The 26,208-nt window shown below is 47.7% G+C and overlaps 1 protein-coding gene across 7 annotated transcripts in view; it reads left to right on the forward strand.

Annotated features, from left to right (window-relative positions):
• The window catches only part of mib1 (MIB E3 ubiquitin protein ligase 1), a 48,712-nt gene extending 24,299 nt beyond the window's left edge, over positions 1-24,413 (forward strand). For 2 of the 7 annotated variants that reach the window (XM_035527836.2, XM_035527838.2), the window contains 10 exons: positions 12,063-12,195; positions 13,291-13,377; positions 14,084-14,242; positions 17,119-17,300; positions 17,512-17,701; positions 17,807-17,885; positions 18,991-19,110; positions 20,832-20,903; positions 21,446-21,546; positions 22,236-24,413. In XM_035527836.2, the coding sequence (XP_035383729.1) occupies positions 12,063-12,195; positions 13,291-13,377; positions 14,084-14,242; positions 17,119-17,300; positions 17,512-17,701; positions 17,807-17,885; positions 18,991-19,110; positions 20,832-20,903; positions 21,446-21,546; positions 22,236-22,376 (1,264 nt within the window). In that variant the 3' untranslated portion in view covers positions 22,377-24,413. The remainder of the gene's footprint in view (positions 1-12,062; positions 12,196-13,290; positions 13,378-14,083; positions 14,243-17,118; positions 17,301-17,511; positions 17,702-17,806; positions 17,886-18,990; positions 19,111-20,831; positions 20,904-21,445; positions 21,547-22,235) is intronic. The other 5 variants (XM_035527837.2, XM_035527839.2, XM_081723694.1 and 2 more) reach the window with 5 other exon arrangements.
• The last annotated feature ends 1,795 nt before the right edge of the window (positions 24,414-26,208 follow it).

Consider the following 26,208-nt stretch of genomic DNA (forward strand, 5'->3'; position numbering starts at 1 on the left):
GCCTGCTTACCATTCGCTGCTCTATTTTTAGTACGGCCAAATAAAGTGGTCTCTCCTGGTCCTGCTTCTATTTCCCCCTCACTCCATTCCCTGCTCCTCAACAACCACCCCCCCCTTTTTTTTTCTTTGCGTATTTTGACCCACCCCCCCTGTCTTTCAGTCCTCTCTTAAATAGTGCCAGAGCATACTGCATATGGCGCAGTAGATCTTCTTCTGCTTACCTCCATACTTAGTAACAGGCACAGTTGGGTGTGAAAGAGTGAGAAGGAGAAGAAAATGGCAATCAAAAGGGGACGTGGGGGGGACGTTCAAGGGGGTGGGGTTTTGGGGGGGGTGTCAGAGTAGGATTAGGTAGCGGTGAGAAACAGACCTGTTACTTTGCCAGATTAGCCCCCGTCAGCTCTCCCTGACTCACACCCAGTTTGCAGTTCATCCGTGCTCCAGGGCGCACACAAACGTTTACCTCCGGGGCTTCACGTTTCCCTGCACCATCATGAGCTTTCCTTAATTTTCCCAGTGGCACACTCTGGCTTCCCAAAATATATGATTAATTGGGATCTTCCTTCGCAGCGTGACTGTGGCGCGACCTCTGCGCCGTGCCGTTATAGCTGACCACTTGTGCCTTCCCGCCTCTCGCCCAGCCCTCAGCTCATGCTCACCAAAGTAGTGCCATTACTGGCTGAAGGCGCTGGCTAATCTTCCAGAGTAGCGCTTTCTTACTTTTTAGCATAATGTCCCTTTTTAAATAATAATAATGGACATCTTTGAGGGGGGAAATTGAGCCAAGGTTCATCGCACACTTCCTTTGGTGCACTCCATAATATTGCATATGTATGTATGTATTTATTTGTTTATTTGTTTATTCCCCCCCCCTTTAATTTATGTACTTGCTTACTTGATTATTATAAATAAATGTAGCTTTAAAGTTCTTGCGTTTGCTAAGGACGCTTTCCCCCAAAGACCCTTTGCCTTAAGATGAACTAGTTCTAGCATCCGTTCACTAAGTACATGGCGTACATTTAATCAAGTGGTGGTGGGGGTGGTTGTTTTATTGATGCTCTTTATGGTTCAGAGACAACTTATTTTATTCTCAGGCCAATTCTTCTTGTCTCATGTGAAGTGCAGTTCAATTAATGCACTGTCAGTTGAATATATTGCCATTCAATTGTTCTGTATTTACGGGGCTTAGAAGAATCGACTATTTGCCAGGTGTAATGCACTCCGCCAGCTATTGCATCTCCTTGAGGCCCAACCCACCACTAAGCGAGGCCTTAGAAACTGCCTTGCTTTCACCAGCCTTGGGTGTTTTAGGCCAAATATTTATTTACTATTTTTGCCCTTTTAAACTAATTAGCTTGGACATCTGAATGCCATCACTGGCCAGTACCAAGTGCTATAGCTGTTATGTGTGCATGTACATATTTTGTGAGTGTGAAACACACAACACATGCGTAAGCATGTCACATTTTAGTAGTTGGCATGTAAAGTGTAGCAGTGATTTTGTGAGGAAATGATTAAAAACAGTAGAGAAATGCATTTGGTCTCTCTTCTGGTCTCTCTTCTGTAGACAGCTTGGAGGTATCGTATCAGTCTAGCTCATGCTCGTTTTTCATGCCAGGGCATTTTTCGCGTTGCATCCTGTTTATTTGCTTATATCCTGTTTATTTGGACGTAGCCACTTCACAAATACCACAGAAGTACACACCATTAGATCTCCCCCTCATGAGGATTAATTGTTAAGCTTAATGTTTAACCATGCTGGTAATCACTTGAATGCCTATGAACAGACTCATGTTCGTTGTTAAAATCAACTTTACATGTTCTGGTAAATTGCGTCATTGTGTCATATCCAGAGAAATTTTAGCAATTAGCTTGGTGTTACAATGCTGTGGCATGACTTGGACAGATGAGGACAGTGCTTCTCATTGGGAGTTTGCAGGTTCGAGTGCCAATAGTGCCACGCCCATCTGTGCCAGGAGTCCAAAGAAGCAAATTGGTGTTGCTCTCTGGGTGTCATTCACTAGCCAATCGTCCGTCTGTTTGTGGTTGGTTGCCGAGGGCAGCTAGTGCTGTCCTCCCAGTGCACGGGCCTGCCCTCTGCTCGAAAAGATGTGGTCCTTGCCGCCATCTCGGAGGAAGAACATTCTTGCCGTACCCGCCAAAGTTGGTAGCTGTCTCAGGAGATGGTTAGCTAGCTGAGGACAAAAGCATAGATGATGATACAAATTTCCATGGAAATTAGAGTATTTTAAGTAATAAGTAATTAGAGCAGGGTTGGCCTGCTTTTAGGTTGGTGACTGTCAAATTTAGCTCCTCAGCCTTTATTTTCATAAAGGTTTTGTGGTAACAAAAGTGCCTATTTGCATATTTATTTTTGATAATGTGTTTTATACAACCAAATCCTTTTTGGTCGGTCCATTAATTTCAGCTTTCAAAGTTGGCAGTCACTCAGATGTTGCTGCCCGGTATATTGTTATAGCTGATACGGATAAGCCAAGAATGTGAGATTTCACTAGCCAAAATGGTTTGTCCAAAGCCTAATCCTATTTCTTTTTTTCTTTTTTTTTCTTCTTTTTTTTTAGTGTCCCCTTAGAATTGAGTTACAAGTGGCAGTGGTTAAATTCTTCCCTTACAACATGGGACAACCCTTCAAGAACCCAGCACAGTCAGTAGTCTTCAATTTCATGCATCAGTTGCTCACCAAATAAAAAAAATAAAAAAAGAACACTGCTTCATTACCTTCATTAGTATCGGTACTCTGTTGGCAACCCTGCCAGTCTGCATTGATCTTGGAGTGGTAAAGTTCAGCAACCTCCTCGCTGGTTTTGGGAAGTATATACATTCGAGGGTGGGTTGGTGACATGAAAATATGTCAAAATGTGGGCTTGCGCACAAAAATGGGCAATAACAATATAGCATTATATAGTGACATTGGTGGACTACTAGCTATTTTTTAATGTTTTGTTCTGAAGAAAAGGACCACATAATGTGGACCATAATGACACAACCACCAAATTATCTTAGGTTAATCTTCATTATTGGAGAAATTGCTTGCATTTGTAGGCTTCTTTGGCTGTTTGCGCAGCCATTTTGCCAGCGATTTGGAGAATTTCTCTTCATACTCCATTTGGAGTGTGCCTCTGATGAACCTCCGATTGGAGGCCCCTGTAGCCCTAACACTTCACCCTGCACCTCTGTCTCAACAAGAATCGGAACACTTCCCATAGGGATGAACGCACAAAAATGGAGGGCTAGGCCTAAGTGGTAGAGACGAGAGGTGAAATGGGGATTGGGCCTAACGAATTGTTTAGCTTTAGTGAGAAGCATTACTTCAACCCCTCTTCAACTTGGGCAACATGGCATGCAAATTGCCTGTTTGGAATTGTGGCACTTCACTATATGGCAAAGCTGTTGTTTATGGATGGCAATTCATCCCTGATTTTGAAACTTGCCCAATAAGTGCCTTCGTTTTTTTTTTTTTTTTTAAAAAGGCCCTTCTCCAATCCTTCGATACCTCTTTGGCTGAGCTTGCAAATGGTCATGATTTGTGAAAGTTTCAAACAGGGCTTTTAATGCCTGTGACCCTCGGGGTGGTGAAAGACAAATTACCTGCTTAATGTTATTGCTTGCGGATTCATTTTGGCACAGTTCTTAATGCCCAGTGGGCACTACACAACTTTCAAACTCTCAGAAATGCTATACAGCTCAAATTGCACAACAGATGTCTCCTGTGACCTGTTGTTTTGTTGACAGGTGTGCACACTACATGACACTCGCATGTTACACAGGTTTTCAAATGAGAAGGTCCCTGATGAACAGCATCTGACTGCAAATATCACTTTTTCCAAGAAAACATACAAGAACTGTAGCTGTGTGTTAAGGTGGATTCTGAACAACTGGATATAGTGGTTGTTTCTGCTCTAGTTTGAACAGAAACAAGAAAAAAAGAATTCGAAGTAAATCGCGGGAAGAGAATTGGTTGAGATATGGACAAGGGCCGTTTATTCTTTCGAGAGCTAGAGTTCATTGGCTATTGTTCATTGCAACCCTGTTTACTTGTTGCATAGGTACTCCCACTACAAGCTTTGACAAGATTAATCACTGTAGGTTCTGTGACAGCTCATACAGCGGGAAAATCGCATTGCTGAATCGCTCATACTACGTAAGTGTCGAGGCGGGCATGGCAGCGATTTCTCTCCGAGTCCTCCACAATTTGCCTGCGACAGCAAAATGGCCGCTAGACTCATGTAGTGCACACAAGGCACAAGACTTTGCTCACTTGCTTTTGGGGTTTTTCTTGCAGTGAATCTATATAAGGGAAAGTTTATTTCTAACAGTGCTGTAAGGCAAAAAAAAAAAAAAGTAGACTGTTTAAGTCTTCACCTCACCAACATGTGACGAAGCGAGAACCTTTTTAATTTGTTGATCTATTAAATTAACGTATTCATTTATTCAATTATAAATCTGTTTACCACTTTTATACTGTCACGTAGTTCCCATATTATAAGGACTTTTGCACGGGAGCGCTTGTGACGTGGCTGACTCGGTACGCTCTGGTTTGAAAACTAAATTCCCAATCCCCCATCCGCCCTCCTCCCGTAAGCACTCCATCACGGCGAGGCCGTAGCTGCTGAACAGCAGGCGGAGTAAAAGTGAATTATGGCGGCCAGCCCGAGAGGCGCCCGGGGAACCCTGCGGGCCCCCCGGGCCACTAGCCCTCTGCTTGGCCCCGCTGCGCTTGTAGCTGCCCTCCGGTCTCGCCTTGCCACGCCGGCCCACTTGACGCGCGAGCCGTTTGCTCCCTGGCATTTTTCAGGGTTGCCGCCGTGACATTTGCTGGTTTTTCCCTTTGTCACTTTTTTGATAAGGAGGGTGACTGGAGTATGAGGAATGGCTTTGGAAGTGCATCTTCAGTATCTTAATTATATAGCTATACACTGTGGATATCGGGTCATTTTCGGGATGATTTAAATTGACCAGTGCTTATGTATTGCTTATTCTGGGATGAAATTCGTCCTCCCATTTAAAATAGATCATAGAAAATGTATTCATCAATCAAACATAGTTTGTGGCTTGCGTAAACGCATTACTTGGATGCCAATATACTGGTTGCTTTTTAAAAAAAATAAAATAAAATAAATACATAACTGTTATTCATATATTTGTATTTCACCACCCAGCACTGATCTAAAACGCTTTGCTGTGCCCCTAACTATTGAAAAACAGCAAGAGATTTGCAGTATGAACGTTATGACCTTTCCCCCCCATGACCAGGGTTTCGGGCCGATCTGTTCACCCAGTCTGCCTATGGGCAGTCCGACTCACCAGAGCCCAGTGGCGGAGCTTGTACTTTTGTTTTGAGGGAGTGTCAGCCAGTGGCACGGTTCCCACCGTTTCGCGAGCCAGTGTTGTAATGCCAGAAGGAACAGCTATAAGATGGTGGAGAGTTTGATCCAAGTGCGAGGTGATGAGACTGGCTCAAAGGAATGGCCAGAAACGCTTGTCCTGCACTTTGTTCGTCCTCGCTGGAGCTCTGCGTCATTTTGAAGAATAGGCTGTAGCATCTAGAGTTATTGTGACAATATCTTATCAAATTCCTATCGAACTATCCTTTGCTGTTGTGCTGACTGTGCATGGTCAGTCTGGATGTAGTTTCTATAATTGCACATTGTGCTGGATTTGTCATGCTGCAAGACATTTTTTTTTATAAAAGGCAATATATCTTCAGTTACTCCTACAAATGCATAATGACTCACATTTGGCATCTTGATGCAGTTATTTATGTTCATGCCTACTCATGAATGACCTGGTCACATGTGGGGCCTCAGTAGTGTTTGGAACTTTTCAGAATGAGTACGTGTGTTCACATCAGTACCACCTAGAATGACCACAACACATCCACAACTTTAAAAGACTGTGTTGCTAGCCTTAATTCCTGTTCATTATTAAGTGTATTGTAAGAATTGGTAGCGTTAAGTTGTAGTTGCACAAATACTCTGCCCTGTGTCAACAACTGACCCACACTCAAGTGCTGAATACCCGTATGGCCAATGAGGTTGATTTTATATTTATTTTTTGTATACATTTAACACTGTCAGGTAGGAGAGGTGGTAGCTTAGAACTAAAAAAATGTATAAATTCTTCTTTTGCCCATGTTTAACATTCATGCTACTTCATGTATAGAGTTCATGTTGGTGATGAACAACACTAAGGTAACAAGTCCCCCGTGTTTTTAAAGCTGAATTCAACCTAAGAAACTATTTCATATTTACCTCCAGTGCATGTTACAGGTACGAGAAAAAATGCGTTTCAAAGGGCGGCTAGCTTCCTTGGTTTGCCTAGTTGCATTGTGCAGTGTTTTTCTGGATATCCTAAACAAAAATGTTGTGTAGTGTATCCTAAACCTTTGCTGTGCAAGTTGCCATACATCTGCCAAATGTTTCTGCCAAAGGAAGACCTAGTGAAGGTAACATTTAATACTGTACAGTCCACATGACTGCTGTAGTTGTTGGATGTGGGTTTTTTAAATTATTATTATTATTATTTAATCCAGAAAATACTGAAAATTATTATTCAACCGTGACTGAATCTCGACTTGTCGAATCTGAAAATGTGTTTCCTGCTACGTTATTGTATCAGTGACATTTCCCTCTGACATTTCCTCTACTTTTCAACCAAGTAGTTCCAACTTGGAATACTGGGGAGTCGAGATATCGTACTCTTTCAATTAATAGTGAACACTGGCAATAAATATTGGGCGTTACGGTTCTTTTTACATGTGTGTGTAGTTTTACATGAACTGTATTCCAATCTTTCCAACTTGTATTTTCATGGTTATTTGATTTGACGTGTACCTCATCATTCTCTGAATGCTTTCTAATTGACCAGCACCAAAAATGTATGTGATTGCTGTAGATTGGAATATGAAGTGTTGTGTGGTCCTCAGTCCAGAGGTAAGCTATTAACAGAACCCAACTGCAGCTTGTTGGTTCTGTCTGTTAATAATGCATCACACTGGCAGTAATGAGCGTTCTCTGGAAGAAATGCCACACTATAGGCTTGTTTGGCTCATTCTGGCATAAAATGCCCCAATTTTGCCGCTTTGTCTGGGTGCTTGTTTGTCTGGCTTTCTCTTGGCGGCTGTGTCTTTTATCTGGGGAGAAATCACCAGCCATTCATTAGTCGCATCGCACTTCCCAGCGGGTATGTTAAGGTGACACGAACAAAGCAAAACAAAGACCCAGCCCTTCATCTGCCATGAACCCAACGCTCTGGTAAATGGTTGTGGATTTGAAATGATTTAAAGACCAAGATTTATGGCCTTGCTATACGTCAGTGACGCCTCTTCCGCCCCCAAGCCCCAGACGTCGACTGGGCAGCGGTGAGCTGCCGATCGAAGGCCCGAGTCCTGGTCAGGGGGCAATAATTCTCCACTCTAGCTCCTTGTCATGCTTTGTCCTTCAGTTTCAAGCTTTAGTCTCCAGCTCTACTCTCAGTAAGCATGTGCGTTTTATCCTCTTTTTCACGTTTAAGCGGGGCTAACCTTTATTCTCCCACCCGTCGAGGTTGACATGAGGAGACCAGGGCAGTTGCTTATCTTTAGAGACCAAGTCAAGTTTGCAAAGCTGTATTGTCTTCCAGCCTGATATGGGCTTCAGCAGTAGAAGTGGTCCGGTTTTCACAGCAGGACCTCCGTTAATCGGGTATGGGGGGGGAGAGATTTGAATGCTGTGCGTAAAAACTCAAGCTCCTCTGCTGTGCTTGATGTAGTCAAAGCAGTGCAACAAATTCTACCATGTCAGCATGACTCCTGTGTTGTGAATATCATCACATCAAATCTGGCCGGTTCTGTGGTCAGAATGTGATGGGTGAACAGGAAAGGTGGGCTGACGAATGTTGCTTGGCAACAGATTACAGTCTGTAATTGTACACCTATAAAATGCACCTGTAAGATATCTAATAAAATGGCTAATGAGTGAATAAAGTGGCCAGTTAATGTATACTGTCTTTACAGCCTGAAGCTGCGTAGCTTGTGTAGCCTTATGCTGGTCTCATAATTTAATTATTCTCCCAATTAGTCCATTATTGTAAATTAGAAATCCATTACTCTAAAACAATTTTAATTTGTAGTTACTCATGTATTATATCTGTTGTGTTCATGTTTAAGGCATGTGAGTCAGTGAAATTTGTTTCTGTGAGAGCAAAGCAGTTTTGAAAGGAGCGAACCTTTTGTCAGGGTGCCTGGAGGAACTGAGTGTATATAATTGGGTCATGGATATTACTGTGCCATTGGTCCCTCGTTGACTCGAAATGATTTGTGTAAGAGGGACGTATCTGTAATGCTAAGCGAACGCTTTGCTGAAGTGAAGAGTCTTGCAACCTGCTCTTTTCCATTGACCTTGTGCTTTCACCAGCCTAAGAACATAAACACCTTCAGCAAACACGGACCCGGACCGCTCAGGAGCCATCAACGGCTGTTTAGAAATTCCACGGTGGAACCTCTTTTTATGCTAATACGATTAGATCAAAGCGTAGACCTACCAGACCCACGAGATGACTGTGGGGGAAGGTCACATTGAAGAGGAAATGATGCGAGTCACGATTCATAACAAACTACACTTTACCAAGCAACCCCTCCCTGCTCCGGTCATCTTCTGGAACTCATGCGAGAAGAAGGTCCAGTGGCACTTTTGGACAGGAAATCCTGGGTCAAAGGTCCCTGTGTGACAGACAGAGTGTGGCACCCAGAGGGTGCATTCACAAGCTTGCTAAACTAGGCTCGTCTAATCTGGTCTCAGAGTCTTATTGTATGCCGGTCTCCATATGGTTCCTTCTGTGTACTAAAGTAAGATGCTTTTTCAAGGCCAGGGATCTAAATAGAGGCCATCCTCTTTGATTGAAAAATTGCCTTCTCTTTAGTTTAACCAGGCAGTGAACGTAGGAAAATCAAATGGCTTCTTCTGACAACCTTATTTCAGATCGATTTCTAGTTTAGCACTGGAACAAATTGTATGTTCGTCCGACCTTGAGACGAAACAGATGTCTTGACAAGCTGTTATGATAGTTTGAATAACAGCGTGTGTTCTGGTATTTGTAACAAACCCTCTTTAATGGGGGGAGAAAAGCCCCGTCCAAGTAGCTCTCTCCCTACACACAGCGCTGGCTAGGTCACGATTGCTTGGACGCCCCTCCGCTCCCCTTTCTGGGCCTCGGCAGCATCGATGCAAGGGTGGGAGCCCGCGTGTAATCGCCTTCCTCCTGGTTCCCTCGGAGAGGCTGCCCAGACACCTCAGAAACGACGGTGCCGCGTCGCGCTTTTTGCGCTAAGCTCTTCCCTCTTGGCGGCAGTGGAGAGCTCCTGCTCCATGACAAATTACCAGGTGGCTGCCCGAGACAGCAGGCCCAGCCGACGTGCTCCTCAGGGACCTTCGCATCTCGCAGGGTGACCCAGTTCCATCACGCCTCTCCTTCACCTTGCTTCTCCCTCCCGTTCTTCTCTGACGCTGACTTGTTGGCTTCCTAAGGCCCCATAGTTTGGTTGTCAGCGAATCCCTTTACATTATTCCACCCTGGCCCAGTCAAATCGATAGCGACAGCCTTTATTATAATAGTTATAATAATAATAATAATAATAATAATAATAATAATAATAATAATAACAATAATAATAAAATGGGTCCCCTTTGTTGTTTTGTTTTTTTTTTAACTTTTGTTTTCCTAGCCAAGCAAATAATCTACTGGAAGGTAGATTATTTCGGGGGCACTCCGAAATCTTGAAATTCACGTTCCTTTTGAGTTCGTGTCTGATGGCCAAGCTAACTGCAATGCAGCAAACTGAATTAATATTAATACCCACCTATTTCTACCAGGCAGGCTGGGAACCTGTCAATCTATCCTCCTGGAGGAAGGGGATGGGTGTTTGCCTGGGCTAAAACCAAGCTGGCCCCGCATCGGAGCCCTGTGACCAACACTAGGGGGTGCCAATGGCAAGCCCAGGCACCCTTAAGGCTTGGGAGACTCCTACTCTCTGGGGAAGATGTTCTGCCAATGCGGCGCTCTCACCAAACCAGCAAACCCTGACTGCACCAACTCTCACAAGCCCTTCTGGAGATGGAGGAAAAACCTTAACGGATGACTTCAGGCTTGTGTGCCAAAGGAGAAACACGGAGCAGTGATGCAGTGAGCAGTCGTGGGCTACGTTGGGACCTTTTTGCTACGTGCACAAATTCAGGCATCTCTGACTGTTTTGTCATCAGGACTGGAAAAGCCGCTCTGTCCCTGGGAACCTGTACCCTCAGTAGATATGTCAGCAAAGCAGAGGACGGCAAACGGTAGTCGAAAGCTGAACATATGTTTAAGCACACTTCCGCATTCCTGGGAGCTGTGTGGACGTGTTTGGGTGTGCGCGCGTGCGCACGTTGCATGTTCACTGCAGTACAGCTACCTCGCTCTGCAGCCTTCCGAGTCTATACGGTCCTGCTGATCTCTCTCTCTCTCTCTCTCTCTCTCTCTCTCTCTCTCTCTCTCTCTCTCTCTCTCTCTCTCTCTCTGTGTGTCACAAAAAGAGAAAATGGGCTGCCTTTAGCACAATCCACTCTGTATATACAGCACACGTCATGAGTCTGCTGAACTTCAGTACCTGGCTCGTCACTGGTGGTATATTGATCCATTCCTCCTGCCCTGCGCCTTGGTTTTTCCCGTCGCCACGCTCCTCTCCCTCCTGCTCACGTTCCTGGAAATCTTGATCTGACTTGAGCATTTGAGATGTGGGAGCTGGTCTAAACTGCCATCCTGCAGTGGGTGCTGGCTTTTCCTATAGGCACACGGGCACACACAATAAGGTCACGGAATTGTTTGGGGTTTTTTTTTTCTTCATGCAACATGGCTCATCTGTCCCCTCTCCACCTTTTATTTATTTTATTTTTTTTAATGTAATTTTTATTTATTTATTTATTTATTTATTGTACTTGATTTGATTTTATTTTACAGATTCGCACATCGCTTATAACCTCCCCAAGCACCTTCTCTTTTACCAGCCTCACAGTAACTGCGCTAATCTCCCCGAGCCCCCCACATAATCCTCTGATTTGTGCCGTATGCATAACCTTCCTTTTGCATCTCGGCCCAGCACCTGCGTTCCTTCCGTGCGGAAGGTACCCCCCCCCCCGCGCCACCCACCACTCCCGTCTTGGGCTTTGCCAGCTCGCGTGCCAGACTCTTCGCCATCGCAGGCGTCTTTTCCGTTGCCTGTGTCACAATGCGGCTTCCCCCCCCCCCCCCCCTCAGCCCTGCGAGGGCCGTGGGACACGCTTCCCGCCCGCAGCGCCTCATCTGGGGTCAGTTTTGGAAACGGCGAAGAGGCTGGAAGGCTAATCCCAGATTCTCCTCAGCTCGTGTGCACTGCTGAACAGCAGGATGGTGCACCCTGCTTCCCAGGGCTGCGTACCCTCCATGTAACCTTCCCACCGTGCACCACTTGCGAGAGCTTAAAGCAATCCATGGAAATCGGCAATGTTGTCCTCGTCGTTTCAAGATCTCGAGGTGGATTTTTCTTTTCTTTTTTCTCTTCTTTTTTTAAGTTTTCAATTTCTGGCTTCTTTTTGTTTATTGAAACTGCTAATGAGCCATCAGTGGGCACTGAGCCGCGGCCTGAAAAGCCGTTAACCTGTTTCTTTAGCGCCGTGTGGGTGCGCACGTGTTGTCAGAGGCAACACGCGTGTCTCGTTCGCCAAGCGTTGTGGGCATGCCTTCACGGGCATGACCCGAAAAGGCTCTACACTGCCCATGTGACACAGTGCGGCAATTCAAATTCCAGTCATTGTTTATTGGAAATTGCATTTTTAATCTACTGCAGCGAGCAATTTGAAAAATGTGTTAGTGGGTTAACAGTATAATCCTTGATCATACATCCGTCGTGCTGCTGGAATGTTTACACAGGTTGTCAAAAGAAATGTTCCCATTTAATGCACTTTGCATTCTCTCAATTCTCTATCATTTCATATTTGCAACATTAAATGCATCTTTGTGTAACCCCCCCACCCCCCACCCCCACCCCAATATAGTGCCATGAGGGTGCTGCTGTCCAAGCTGCCGAGACCCTGGATAGTGGATGAGAAGAAGGATGATGGCTACACCGCCCTGCACTTGGCTGCTTTAAACAACCATGTGGAGGTGGCAGAGCTGCTGGTCCATCAGGTAGACATTCTGGCCTCTCTCTCTCTCTCTCTCTCTCCTCTCTCTCTCTCTCTCGCTCTCTGGGGTTGTGGCTTGCTGCTTCAGCAGAATTTCTTCTTTTTCCCCCCCACATGAATGAAACCAGCTATTATCTCCATTAAATGGTGAAGCCTGTCAGCTGTGTGTTACGAAAGTGCAGCAGGAGGTTATTGCCATGGTCGCCCGGGGTTCTTCGGCCCAAAGAATGGCCACGCGGCGAGCGTCCCACCAGGCTTCCATCTCAGAACTCCTAGTTAAAGGAACCCCCTTGCCACCCAAACGCCAAACCTGAGCCAGCTGCCACCCAAACGCCAAACCTGAGCCAGCTGCCACCCAGACGCCGAGCCTGACGGCCCTTGGCTGCATTATATCTTGCAGGATGTCACCGATGCCCCTGCGGTCTGCTGAAGCTCACGGCCTGATTGCAGCATGAGGGCAGCATAAGGGCAGTGGGGGGGGGGAGACTGACAGATAAAGAGAGAGAGAGAGAGAGAGAGAGAGAGAGAGAGAGAGAGAGAGAGGGAGCGAGGGGGTTTACAGCAGTGACTCCAGGCTCTGCCGGCTAGCTGCAGTAGAAGCTGCACTGCAGCAGTGCAGAGAGAGGCTGCGTTGCTACGGGCTTCCGTCCAGGAACATCTGAATACAAATTACCATTACGTCCCAGCAGCTCGTGCTCCGGAACACAGGCCTGAGGGATGGGAATTCGGAGCGAGCCCGCATGCAGAGCTGCAGGCGGAAAAGGCGTGCACACGCATCGCTCAAAAACGACAGTCAAGACCAGCCCAAAAGCACCGCAAGGGAGGAGGGGTAACGCCTGGGTATAAGGCGGATGCGTAAACCGAAGCATGCCGTCCCGCGTGTGCGCGTGAGGGCCCGGCAGCTCACAGGCTGTTGTGCGGACAGCTGTGTACTTCAGGGCTCAGTCCACTCCTAGTATGCCATCTCCCTAATGGCTTCTGATTGAAAGGGTTTTGGAACGCGAGAGAGCGTGCCAGCTTTCAGACAGCGCGCCCTCAGCCAAATGTGATTAAGCGCCACGAGGCTCAAACCGCCGTCTGTGCCACCTCTCACTCACAGGGCAGCGCCAGCCTGGACATCCAGAACGTCAACCAGCAGACGGCGCTGCACCTGGCGGTGGAGCGCCAGCACACGCAGATCGTGCGGGTGAGTTCCTACCCCCCCCCCCCCCCGCCAATCTCTCCGTGTGTGTGTGTGTGTGTGTGTGTGTGTGTGTGTGTATGCGTGGGTGCGTACACTGTCCCCTCCTGCACCCGTGCATGTTTGAGAGGCGGGCTGTGGTTTGACCGCTAGCTTGCGAAGCCCCTGCAGCTGATTTTGCACCCTCCGGCTGAGTGAAGGCCGTGTTTGGAGGGACGGGACTGTGGAGGAAGGGGGTGGAGCGCCGAAGCACCATCTTGTGGCCGTGGATGGGGATTGCACCTCTCAGTTCAGCAATGGAACTAGGGTCCTTTTTACAGAAGAATCCAAGGAGTGTGTGAAATGATGAATAGTTCTCTAGAACTACAACTCTCAGTGAAAACGTGTGTGTGTGTGTCTATTCTCAGTTTAAACTGTGCATCGGTGCCTTTTTAATGTAATTTCAGTGTAAAGGTGTGTTAATTATGCCATGTTCTGCATAAGTGCATGGCGTTAAGATGCTTTAATATGTTCATGATGCAGACCTGAGCCTTTTTATTAATAAAGTCCCAGGAGAAACAGACTTCTACTGTTCTCTTCAGCATGAATTAAATCATAAATATTGCATCTCACCAATTGAAATATATGGTTTCATTCACACTTGAGATGAGACCGGAGCCTGGTTTAAAAAGGCTCGTTTAACCCGGAAGTCTCCCCCATGTCGCCTATGCAGCTGCTGGTGAGGGCCGAGGCCAAACTGGACGTGCAGGACAAGGATGGAGACACGCCGCTGCACGAGGCCCTGCGCCATCACACGCTGTCGCAGCTCCGCCAGCTCCAGGACATGCAGGACGTCAGCAAGGTGGAGCCCTGGGAGCCGTCCAAGAACACGGTAGGTGCCGCACAGCCGCACGGGTCCGCATGCGCACCGGGGGAGGGGAGGGGGGCGGAGCAGGGGCAGGGAGGTGGTGGTGTATCTGTCTCTCTCTCTCTCTCTCTCTCTCTCTCTCTCTCTCTCTCTCTCTCTCTCTCTCTCTCTCTCTCTCTCTCTCTCTGCATCTCCGATGCAGTGGTGAGTGAACCTGAAATGATGAGCAACGGTGGGTTCCACACATGCGTTCAGCCAGACGTGGGGGCGGAGCTTATTGAAGTACATGCGGCGGGAGGCGTCACCGAGGATAGTTTAATGCGAGGCTTCTACAAGCTGGTGTGACTGCTGTAATTTGTTGATCGGATGAAAGTGTTGTGTATCTCAGGGTCTGAGCCTTGATTAAAGATGTTTTCTGTTGTGTCAGAGGGCGGGGCAGCGATTTGTTTTGTCTGTAGTTTACTGTGGGGGAAAAAAAATGACCCAGAATCCCAGAAACGAAGGGGAAGTGGAATGTGGTTTCCCTCAACCAAGCAACTCTGTCCCAAAGCACCCAGATTTGGGGCGGAAGCCCACTCCCTGTGGCTTTGGGACCTGTTGTGGGAGCCGTGCTCCCTGGGTTAACAGTGACTGATGGTACACAGGTGGAAAAACCCTGTAACCTTCCTAGCGAGTGGCAGGCCCTGCCCTCTGCTAGGTGGAGAGAGGCTGTCCACTATTCCCCCGCGCCTTGTCTGGAGGACGCTGGCGAGAATCCCAAAGACCAGCCCGCTGAACAAGAGCCAGCGGTGGGCGTCAGCGAGGCGTGGCCTCCCCCGCTTGAGCCGAGAGCCTAATTGAAATCTGCCCTGCATGTTACTTCCCAATCTGGCGGCCCAGCGGAGGACGATCGAATTTCCCGGCCCAGCGGGCCCATCGCGGCAGACGGGGGCGGGACGCCATTGGCGCGAGGCGGAAAAAACGAGAGGGTTTGCTGTTTCAGACGCCCCGCCCAACCAAAGCAGGGCGGCGAGCGCTCGTCCAGACTAGCAACGGGAGGAAAGGCTGTAATAAAACGACTTAACAGCTGCAAAACGCGAAACTGCACGCTCGCAGGCTGTTACACTCTGAACTGGCCACTCCGGCGAGGTTAACTCCTGTTTTGTGAACTTTTTTTGTTTTTCTTCTTCTTTTCTTTTTTCTTTTAAATAGCAAACCGGCCACTCCCTCAGCAGTCATGCAGGAACAGTGTTCACGCTCACGGCACCATACAGGAAGCCCTTGGTTTGGCTTCTGAGGTAGATGCCGATGCATTGTGTCCGATGGGATATTGGCCATAAACAGCTCCTGAAGTGAACTTTTGGTCTCTAAACGTAATGGGACAAGTACTGTGACCGGTAGGGGCTGGACACCAGCATGCCAGATGACATGGGGATTTTGAAACCAATGTTAATCTTTAAGTAAAACCACCGAATATGTGAAAATCTGCTGATTCATGTTCAAATGTATTGGCAGTGGGAGCAGAGTGTAAGGTACTCCGCTTGTAATCAGAAGGTTGCCAGTTGAAACCCAATCACTGCCAAGTTGCCACTGTTGGGCCCTTGAGCAAGTGCTTTAACCCTCAATTATTTGAGTTGTATTCAGTCATAATTGTAATTTGCTTTGGATAAACACATCAGCTAAACACTGTAAATGTAAACACATTCACTTTAAAGGTTCTAGATGCATGTTGCCTTAATATCGCACACATCCGATTTTTGTTTATATATGGGTGATGAAGGCCTGTATGATTTGTGTACCACAGTGCCCCCTGAGTTCAGAATTACAGTTCAGGTTTAATTCTTGATCACCATGTCAGCATTTCATAGCGTGTCAGCGATTTCTGGCATAGTAAGCAGAATTGAACTTTTCCACGCACAATTGAATTCCCAGCATAGTTTCTGAACAACTGCAGAGGTATTAACACATGCAAGTTATTTTGAGTCTTGTATTTCATGCCAATTAAAGCAGTTAGCCAATATATTTGCCTGTTTTAGTAGACAAGCCTGTTACTGTGGTTTCAGTAAATGGCTTGTGCTAGCAGAATGTCCAGCGTTTATCCGTAGTTTCTTGATTCCTTGGCGCAGGTTCTCTGGTCACTGTTAACAGTCTAGGTTTTCAACCTGAGAACTACAGCTTGACAGGCTATGGCCTTGCAGTTGACTCTTAATTCAATGCAAAACATCCCCGTTTCGTCACACGAAGGCATGCCCTTCATTTAAATTACGTTACTATAGCATTATAGTGTCAGTGTTTGATTTTTTTTTTTTTTTTATTAGTTTTTTCCTGCAGGTATTTTAATGCACACTTATTTGAAGCCTATCTTGGAAGTGTGCAGCCTGCCACTAAGTACGGTCTCGCGCAGTCATTGACTCACTTGTGCGGTCTGCAGAGATCTTTTCCTCAAAGCCTTCCCTTTCACCATCCATCCCATCTAATGGCAGGCCTTGGATGTGCTGAGTGACGTCTAACCCGCCGTCATCAGCAACGCGCGTCCCGCTGGCCTGCCCGTAACGGCCCCCCGACAGCTGGTAAAACCGCTGAGCTTGGATAGGTAGGCCGGCCTGTTTCAACACTCAGGGAAAATCCTCTCCTCCTCCTCATCTCAATTTGCTGAATACGGTGCCCATCTCCAAACATACAGCACGAATGCATTATACACAAACGCTGCATTATGGCTCGGCCATACCACTTACTGGGGGAATCTTGTGGAGTTTATCTTGGGTCCTAAGCCCACTAATCTCTTTATCTTGGGCGGTCTTTTAGGGCGGGAGATGATCATTCATCTTCACTGCCAAAGGGTATTCTAGCGCAGGGTTGCCATTGGCCTTTTCTGAACATGTCCTTCCCACTACCGACACTGCCATCCTATCTCTGTGCAGCTAATCATGGGACTGGGCACCCAGGGGGCGGAGAAGAAGAGCGCTGCCTCCATCGCCTGCTTCCTGGCCGCCAACGGCGCCGACCTCACCGTGCGCAACAAGAAGGGCCAGTCCCCGCTGGACCTGTGCCCTGACCCCAGCCTCTGCAAGGCCCTGGCCAAGTGTCACAAAGAGAAGACCAGGTGGGTACTGCGCAGACACGGCTTGGGCACGACGGCAGGCTTGGCTTTCATCTGTGCCGCTTCTACATGCCATGTGAACTTAATCTCTCTCCCGTGCGGCGCCCCCGTCCTCCCCCACTCTCCCCGTCTTCGGTTTCTTCTTCCTCCTCGTGTTTTCCATTCATCTTTTCTTCCTCTCGTCCCCGGTCCTCCGACGTCACTCCCCTCCCAGCGGGCAGGTGGGCTCCCGTAGCCCGTCCCTCAGCAGCGCCAGTGAGGCCCTGGAGGAGTGCATGGTCTGCTCGGACATGAAGCGCGACACGCTGTTCGGCCCATGCGGCCACATCGCCACCTGCTCGCTCTGCTCGCCCCGCGTTAAGAAGTGCCTCATCTGCAAAGAGCAGGTCCAGTCCAGGACCAAGGTACCCACCGCCGCCCCCTCACGCCTGCCGGCCGCCGCACCTCGTGCGTGCGTGCGTGCGTGACGGTAAGCTCTCTCTGTCTCCTCCTACCCCCCCCCCCCCCAGATCGAGGAGTGCGTGGTATGCTCCGACAAGAAGGCGGCCGTGCTCTTCCAGCCCTGCGGCCACATGTGCGCGTGCGAAAGTAAGTGGCGCCCCCCTCCCTCACAACATTCCCTCTCTCTGCCCTCCTCAGTTAGGGCCCCGCCTCTGTTCCTCCCTTGGGCCATCGCACCGCGCCTCCTTCCTCGCCCTCTGTGTTCACTGCACTGCAGTTTAGTGTCCAGCAGTCACATTGGAATTAGGGAAGGCCCGAAATTAGGACTTGGATGTTCGTCAAGGGACTGACGGTCTGGCCATACTGTACTGCTATTATATTGCTGTAAGCTGTAATTATGATATTCCTGGCAGTATATTCAAGCGTTTGCTACATGGCTAAAGATTGGCCTGTAACGACCAAACAAATTCTGCACGTTTTGGAATGCAAATGCCGTAATTTACTGAAACACCCACAGAACACTCATCTGGAATGTCTGGCTTTGGTCATTTTGCTCAGACCGCATGCAAAACCGATTTGTTAGGCGCCTCGTGTGCACAGCGCAGCCTCCTGCACCACAAAGGCTAATTTGGCATTAACAGTCAACAAATGATGTATTATGGGACAGGATGGGGAAGCACTGCTGTACCTCACTGCCCTGATTAAAGTAGGGCCCGTCTTCCAGAATACCTCAGAGAGGTTCAGATTGCCTGGCCCCTTTGATCTATGCTTAACTGCTTCGGGTTCGTTACCCATTAGTATGCTTGGCGTATTACATAAAATCCTCCACTAAGCTTGCGCATTCAGCCTAGTTAGGGTCTAGATGAGAGACAGCCGTGCCATCGGCATGTTTTTAACGGCCTTGTACTGTGAATTTTGCCATCCTGCATCTGCCTTCGGGGGGTTATTTGTTCAGGCCTTTACAGAGCTGGTGTCGATCAGAAGCCGAATAACCCACTGCTGCCCTGTGCGGGCGGATTAAGGGGTTGGTGTAGTTGGTATGAGCCCCCTACGCCCCCCTGCCCCCTCTCTTTCCTGACCCTAAGGCGTGGCTTTGTAACCCCTGACCCTGGTGGACAGAGCTCATTGTTAGCCTGCTAATGAGCTGGCGTGGGGTTGTAACCCCAACCCCCCCACCCTGTGTGTGTGTGTGTGTGTGTGTGTGTGTGTGTGTGTGTGTGTGTGTGTGTGTGCGCGCGCGTGTGTCCTACAGACTGTGCCAGCCTTATGAAGAAGTGTGTGCAGTGTCGGGCGGTGGTGGAGCGCCGTACTCCTTTCGTATTGTGCTGCGGAGGGAAAGGTATGGAGGATACCCCTGATGATGAGGACCTTAGTGAGTGAACTTCCACACGTTCCACCTTTTTTTCCTTTCACTCTTTTGTCTTCCGTTCTCAGCTTTTGCCATGATGTATGTTTAGCTTGGCTTCCGCTGTTGCTCCACCTCTCTCTCTCTCTCTCTCGCTGGTGTCCACGCTTACGTTTCTCCGGCTGCCACTAATACGGGCTTTCCTTCAAATGACTCCTTCACCTGAGCCCACTCACCCCACCTCAGACTCTCCAACCTGCCCTGCAAGTCTTTGATGATAATCTTAGCGTCATAACCGAACAGCACGCCAAGCAGCGTTCGTAATGGGTAGTTTCGTTCTGAAAGTGTTTGAGGAATTCACATCATGTTCCTTTAGCAGGAACACAGAAAAATTTGAGGCTTTTTTTTTTTTTTTTTTTTTTTTTTTTTTTTTTTTTTTTTTTTTAGGTGTATGCACATGTAGACTTCTCCCTCCGTTTTTAGTCCTGTTTTACGCTGAGTCACAGGGCATCAGGCTGACTATGGCATACTGCGACTGCATGAGCTGTGTTTAGATTTCATCATGCTTTTGTCTTTAAGTTCCCTTTCACCATCATTTATCATTAAAGCACTTCAGGGCTCCTCTCTGATCTTTATGTTGGTTTAGTTTGAGTTCAAAGGGATACTGGTGCAAGTTCACTTATACTGCATTTATTTTTAGAGGGATCTGTTTCTTTGTAACCACGCTTAGATGTCTGACAGATCCCCCAATGACCTCAGGCACGCGTGTGTGCGCGCGCGTGCGCGTGTGCATATATGCGCGCGCGCACGCACGCACACACACACACACACACACACACACACACACACACACAGAGTCAAGTCAACAGAGGAATGCAGCTTGTACGTCTTATCTCTCCCCATGCCTGGGTTCTGTTTGTCATAAGGGGTCACTTTGAGCCTAAAGCCCCACAAAATGACGTCCACACTCTCAGAAACCTTTCCCTCCCTCTATCACGACCCTCTCTAGCGCGCGCACTTATCCTCAAGCCCCGTGCTCCCGCGCCCCTCCTCCCACCGACCCAAGTTCTGGAGGCCACACGCCACCTTAGATGGGCCAGGAAAGCATACATTTGAAGTCCCATTTTGTTTGCCCCTTTAATTTCACCTGTACTAGTAAAAGTGGCCTTTAGCTCAGGGTGTTTTGGTTCCACTGTGAGTAATTGTTTCTCGGGTCTATTGTAATAATGTTTAAAATTTCACAGCATCGTCTATGCTGTGGTCAAAAGAAGGGGTTTTTGCTTTTCAAGTTCTTTGTATCCTGTGCTTAAAACGAGTGTTAGGTGTGTGTTCATTTATTTTCATCAGAAAGTCTGCTGATGAGCCCCACAGAGTTTTCGGTAGAATTTTTCTTCGTTGCACTTTGCTAATGAATTTTAACCTCAGTTCACTTCCCTTGCTCTTTGTGACTTCCTGCTGCTACTTTTCTCGAGCGGTACGGTTTTCATTTTCACACCAGCTTCCGCCGACCAGCAGCGGCCATTCCTCTTCCCGTTCTCCTCCTGTATTCGCCCCACCCCTGAGGTCCCTGTGGCCAAGGCAGGCCTTTGCCTCGCATATTTAACGGCTGGTCACCTTAACCCGCTCTTTTCCCACCTTCCACTAACGAGCACGCCCTGGGACTACGCTGTAGGCCAGGCTAGGTTGGCCCTAGGCTGACTGGCAGAACGGCATGCGTTTACATAACACTGTGACTGGTTGCTTCTCAGCAGGGGGCTCAAACTCAATGGCAGGGGGGTCGCAGGATCTTCTCCAGCCCAACAATCTGGCTCTGAGTTGGTGTAAGTATTCCATTCCCTCCCCCCGCCTTGGTTCTGTTCCTCCCCCCCAAAACCTATCTGGTCCCCGCTGCCCCAGAAAGCCTGCCCCGATCTCGCCACGAGCCAGGCTTAGCTGCCATTTCTGAGCAGGTGTGGCCTCAGAGCACCACAGCTCCAGGTTCTGGTGGGGGCCGGTCGCGAGTCAGTCCGTCACATTAATGCTTGAGCAAGGGCTGCAAAGGTGTACAGCTCACGTGTTTTTGCACTGACGTTTTTGTAGTGCAAATTTTAATTCACCGTGGGCAGCATTTAAGCCCTGCTAGATAGCTACAAATTTAAGCCACACTGAACGAAGACCACTGCCTTCATTGTGACCCCAGTAATCATGATCATTTCAGATGCATTTCAAGAGGTTCCTCCCACAACCCTCCACCACCTGGTCAGGGTATGGAAACCCATTGGTTGAGAAATCACCTGCAGACAGTAGATGGGGTGTCTCCTACCAGCAGGTGGCATCAGTACTGCGGCGGAATTCTCAAAGCCTCTCCGTCTTTGCCTTGCAGCCAGTGGAAACATCCCAGCCCTGCAGAGAGACAAGGACAACACGAACGTCAACGCAGATGTCCAGAAGCTCCAGCAACAGCTGCAGGACATCAAAGAGCAGGTACATTGCAGCCAATTTATATGGAAGGTTCAGGGCGGAAACAAACCGGTCTAAGTTGAGGCAATGTAAATTTGTTCCAGCTGGCCGATGGGGTCTTTTGGGAATTGTACGTGTGCACTAGCCCATTCTCGTTTCAAGCCGATGAAATAGTTCTCTTTCATGCTTGCTAACTGATTGTACCTCGAATCAGAGCACGAATAGTAGAGTGACTTGAACGTCTCCTCCGTGTGTCGAGCAGTATTGAACCTTCTGTGTTTAGGTTTATTGCTCTTTACAATTGTTTTCAGAGCAAGAAACTACAAGTCCCATGTGTTTGCAGCCCATCATGTCATGAGTCCTCCACGCAAACTGGCTTTTAAATGGTTCAGCCCTGGTCTCTGGGATTAGGGCCACTTTGCTGATGCGTTGCTTTTGTATGAGCAAATGGGCACTTTTGGTTTAGATAAGCAGTGTAGTTCAGTGACCATCATAGGATATGAGTGCCAGCAGTGCTGTATGTTCTCTGAAAAACTGGACTCTGGAGAACCCCTGTTCTGAACTCGCCTCTAGAGATCATTTTGTGCGGTTGTAATTTAGTAATTACATTACTTCTGCGATTTAGCATGTTGTCTCGCATGGCATGTTTGCTGCTGAAGTGAATTTGGACCCGAGACTGCCTGACGGTTAACCACTCGTTTATCTCCGCCCAGACCATGTGCCCGGTCTGTCTGGACAGGCTGAAGAACATGATCTTCATGTGTGGCCATGGCACCTGCCAGCTGTGTGGCGACCGCATGAGTGAGTGTCCCATCTGCCGGAAGGCCATAGAGCGGCGGATCCTGCTCTACTAGAGCCCTAGGCATCAGCTTGGGCCTCCCCGAGCTCCACTCACCTGCCATCTCCCTCGTCCGCAGCACGCGCTCCCGTGTCTCCGCTGTGAGCCAGCGTCAGTGTTACATTGCTAACCTTTTACCATTTTCCTCTTACCCAGACTGAACTCGTGTGTTTGACACTTCAAAGTTTCTTTTCTGTTTCTCAGCAGAGAATTGCGTTGTGTTGGAGGGTTTTGGTTTGGTTAGTTAGTTAGTGTTTTTGTTTTGTTTTTTTTTTCCTATGTGATAAAACTCACTACATGAACACTTGCTTCTTGTTCTTTTTTTTTCTTTTTTTCATTTTGTCATACTGCCCAAGGCTTTTGACTTTCCCAAAATCATCTGGACAATTAGATATAGCGTCAAGTCCTACTCTGTCAGTCTGGTGACAACCTTAACACAGCCGGGACCGGTTCAGTCCGAGGGTCCGTTTGGCGCCGGGCCTTTGCCTGCACTGTCCGTTCATCCCCCGCCTCAACCCCAGCTCCACCCTGAGGGGGGGTTGTGATCACTGCCTGGACATCTGCAAGCTTCCAGAGACTTCAGACATAATCACTTTGACCCCACTTTTCCTGCTGTTATATCGCACTGATATCACTTGCTGAAAACACGTGTGTCCATGTCGTCAGGGTGAGTGTGCTGAGCTTTGGTCAGTCGTCATGATGAAGGTATTGTAAAAAAAATTTGAACACTAAAACCCGTCACTTCCTTATTGTCAAAACTGCCTGAAACCCTTGTGCTGCCATTTGATTCTGGGACTTTGAGGTCGCTACATTTCAACTGAAATATCTCTCTCTCTCTCTCTCTCTCTCTCTCTCCCCTGTCCTTTTGTTTTTTTGGTTTTTTATCCCCTAAGCCACACATTACAAAGTAACATTGTTTTCCATTCATCAGGGCACTTGCACATCGATGGCTACACTACAGTATACTCATGGAGTATTATTGTCACATTTGCTGGCGGTACTATGGATGTAAGCTCAAGGTTGGCGAGTACAGCTTCCTGTGAAATTAACCCGTTGTCTTAAAGAGCAACTGACTTAACTGACAGCAGAGTTTGTTGTTGAGTTGTCCATCAGTCCTGCTGCATGTTTATGGCTACATCGCCAGGAAAGAGACTGCTAATAACCATCGATCTTGTGGTGTTCCAAAAATGTTAAAATAGTTTGATACTTTCTTGGGCATAAGGTGCTGTTTTAAATATTTAGTACATATTATTTTGGGAAGGGGGGGGGGGGTTGAAAGCAGACTGAGATGATGTACAATGTAATATAAAGTCAAAAAAGGTATAAAGAGTAAATTTTCTGTGGATACCAGCAAGCAGGAAACTACGTTTTTATGGTAGTTTTTGTTTTGCTCATAAGTCATAATGTTTCATTTTGATAAGTCAAAAGAAAGTAAATTTGCTGTAGCCTAAGGGGACTATTTACCAAACTGATGTAACTTTCTGTGCTTGTAGTGCAGTTCAAATCATCTGGCATAAGCGTTCTCGTTCTGGTATCATTTCTGTTGTCTTGATCAACAGTGTTTAACCATGCTGAAGTCTTACAAAAAAGTTGGTCGGGCACAAAGGGTGTCTGTCAAGTCTCTGTAGTCATACAGAGCCACTGTCCACAGCTGAGTCTATATCGAGAAGGCTACATCTGTGTGTGTGTGTGTGTGTGTGTGTGTGTGTGTGTGTGTGTGTGTGTGTGTGCGCGTGCAGAAAAAGTAGCTTCATACTTTTGCCTTTTTAAGGGTTTGTATCATTTTCTGTGATGTTAACATTCATTGCTTAGATGCACTAATGTCCTTTTAATGGTAGTATTGTGCTGTCATGGTTACTTAACCTGTTTTGTACCTTATTTTCAATACATAAAAACTATTCAGGTTTACGGATGTCAGTACTTTTTTCCTTCTTTATTGGCTGAATGTTTGATGTATGCAGTACATTTCTCATTAAATAAAGCTGATCACTCTGTATTGCAAAGTGCTATTAAAAGAAATGCATTGCTGAATAAAGATCAAATGAAACAGTAATTTGGTAACCAGTAAATTTGCTATAAGGCAAATATTGTATAGCACGTGTTGACAAAGATGTGATGCAGCTTATTTCAGTGTTGGCTTGATTTGGACTACTTTCCGATGATCTTGGCTGTCGATAATGAATCATTAATTTCTACATGTGTGTCAAGCTGTACTTCTTGGGTATTTTGATGGGTGTTTACAGTTTACTGTGGTCAGAACAGAGGGACTTGCCCAGAGAAAAATAACAGGAAAAGACTGATTCAACAGCTGCTTGGCCTTGGGAGGATCATTAACCAAAGTATTTACATTATGTTGACGAGACTTATTCAGAGTCTCCCACCGGAGCTCAATCAGGCCCCTTGCCCCACTTCATCACCCCCGAGCCTGCAGATCCTCCAGGCTGACAAAGCTGAGGTAGGTGCTGCTCAGTGGTGGTGCTCCGCAGCTCCAGGAAACACCCCTCAAAGGCTTCCCATCCGAAAAGTGCCGTTATCGGTGGGGAAGCAATTTAGAAGCGCTCTAAGAGAAACTGGGGACAACGGAGTGGCGGTAGACTGCGTTGGGTTTTCGGAGAGTTGGGTATGCAGTATCTGATCTGGGAGATGGGGCAACGCATTTTCCGTCAGGCGTCCAGCTACTGCTCGGAGCCGGGGGGCTGCGTTTGTGGTGTTTTTGCGATGTGGGATGCTGTTATGTCTGACAGCTCAAGATACAGATGCGGTCAAGGTGAGAGTTGCCTCGCTTTACACCACTGAACCGGAACAGGCCCTCCCGTTCTAGGGAAGGCAGAGCATACTTTAAATACCAGACGCACGTTTTCACCTAGCCATTCACAGGCAAAGTGAAAATCGTCCTTTTTCTGACATACATAATTCTGGCCGTCCACATCCGATGGCCTAAAATGATCAATGATGTGTTTATAGAAAGTTACAAATACTGTTTGATTAGTAGTCAGGGCCTCGTCACCTGGGCTTTAGGTTGTGATTTTGAGGGCCACCTTTCACCCAAATCCCAACTCCTAACCTGTGGAGTGGGAAACCAGGGACCTGATCTGGGATCAGCTGAAAAGGAGCTCAAGGGGTTGTTTGCTCCTGTCTGTTCTTTTGACTCCACTATTACTCCATGGACCAAAAAGGGCCTTGCCAGTCTCTTGTAAGTAACAATAAACAGATCTGACCTCCTGTGGGGTGGGGGGATCAGCAGCCTGTAGGACACTGGAGGAAGAAACCTGCCGGACAGGACCCCTGCCAGGCCTGTGTTCGTATCATGCGATCTAGCACACAGGGTCCCTACTGCCCACAGAAGGCAGATAACAAGTAAAGGGTGAGGTGCCATTGGCACAGCGACGTTTGAGACACGTGACACCACAAGGTGGCAGTGTGCACATTCTGGACTGATCCAAAGGGTGCTGTCATAACACCAAGCCTCTGCGCTTGTTACCGGCCAACGCAGGATTGGGCAACATCCGAGGAACTCCAGCAGTTACACTTTTACCAAAATCCATGCGTGAGACCCTTGGACTGATTTATCTGAAACGTCAACATGAATTTCACACCACCACACCCTGTGCGGCGAGGACTGTAGTCGACCAGCCTGCCTGAGACGTCGCTCCCTGTGGGCCAAGGTCCTGGAGCGTTTATGGCCTGCTCTTAACGGCGGGCTGGAGCAAAGGTCGCCAGGCCAGGACCAGCCTTCTGGGCGTGCTGCGGAGATGCAGGGCCCAGGAACGTGGAGTTCGGACCCCAGTGATGGCACACCGCCTCACTGCACCCCCTCTCCACCCCCACCGTTAAGTCATAAAGAAACC

The sequence above is a fragment of the Electrophorus electricus genome, chromosome 11 (assembly GCF_041902795.1).
Source record: "Electrophorus electricus isolate QZ-2024a chromosome 11, ASM4190279v1, whole genome shotgun sequence".
NCBI lineage: Eukaryota > Metazoa > Chordata > Actinopteri > Gymnotiformes > Gymnotidae > Electrophorus > Electrophorus electricus.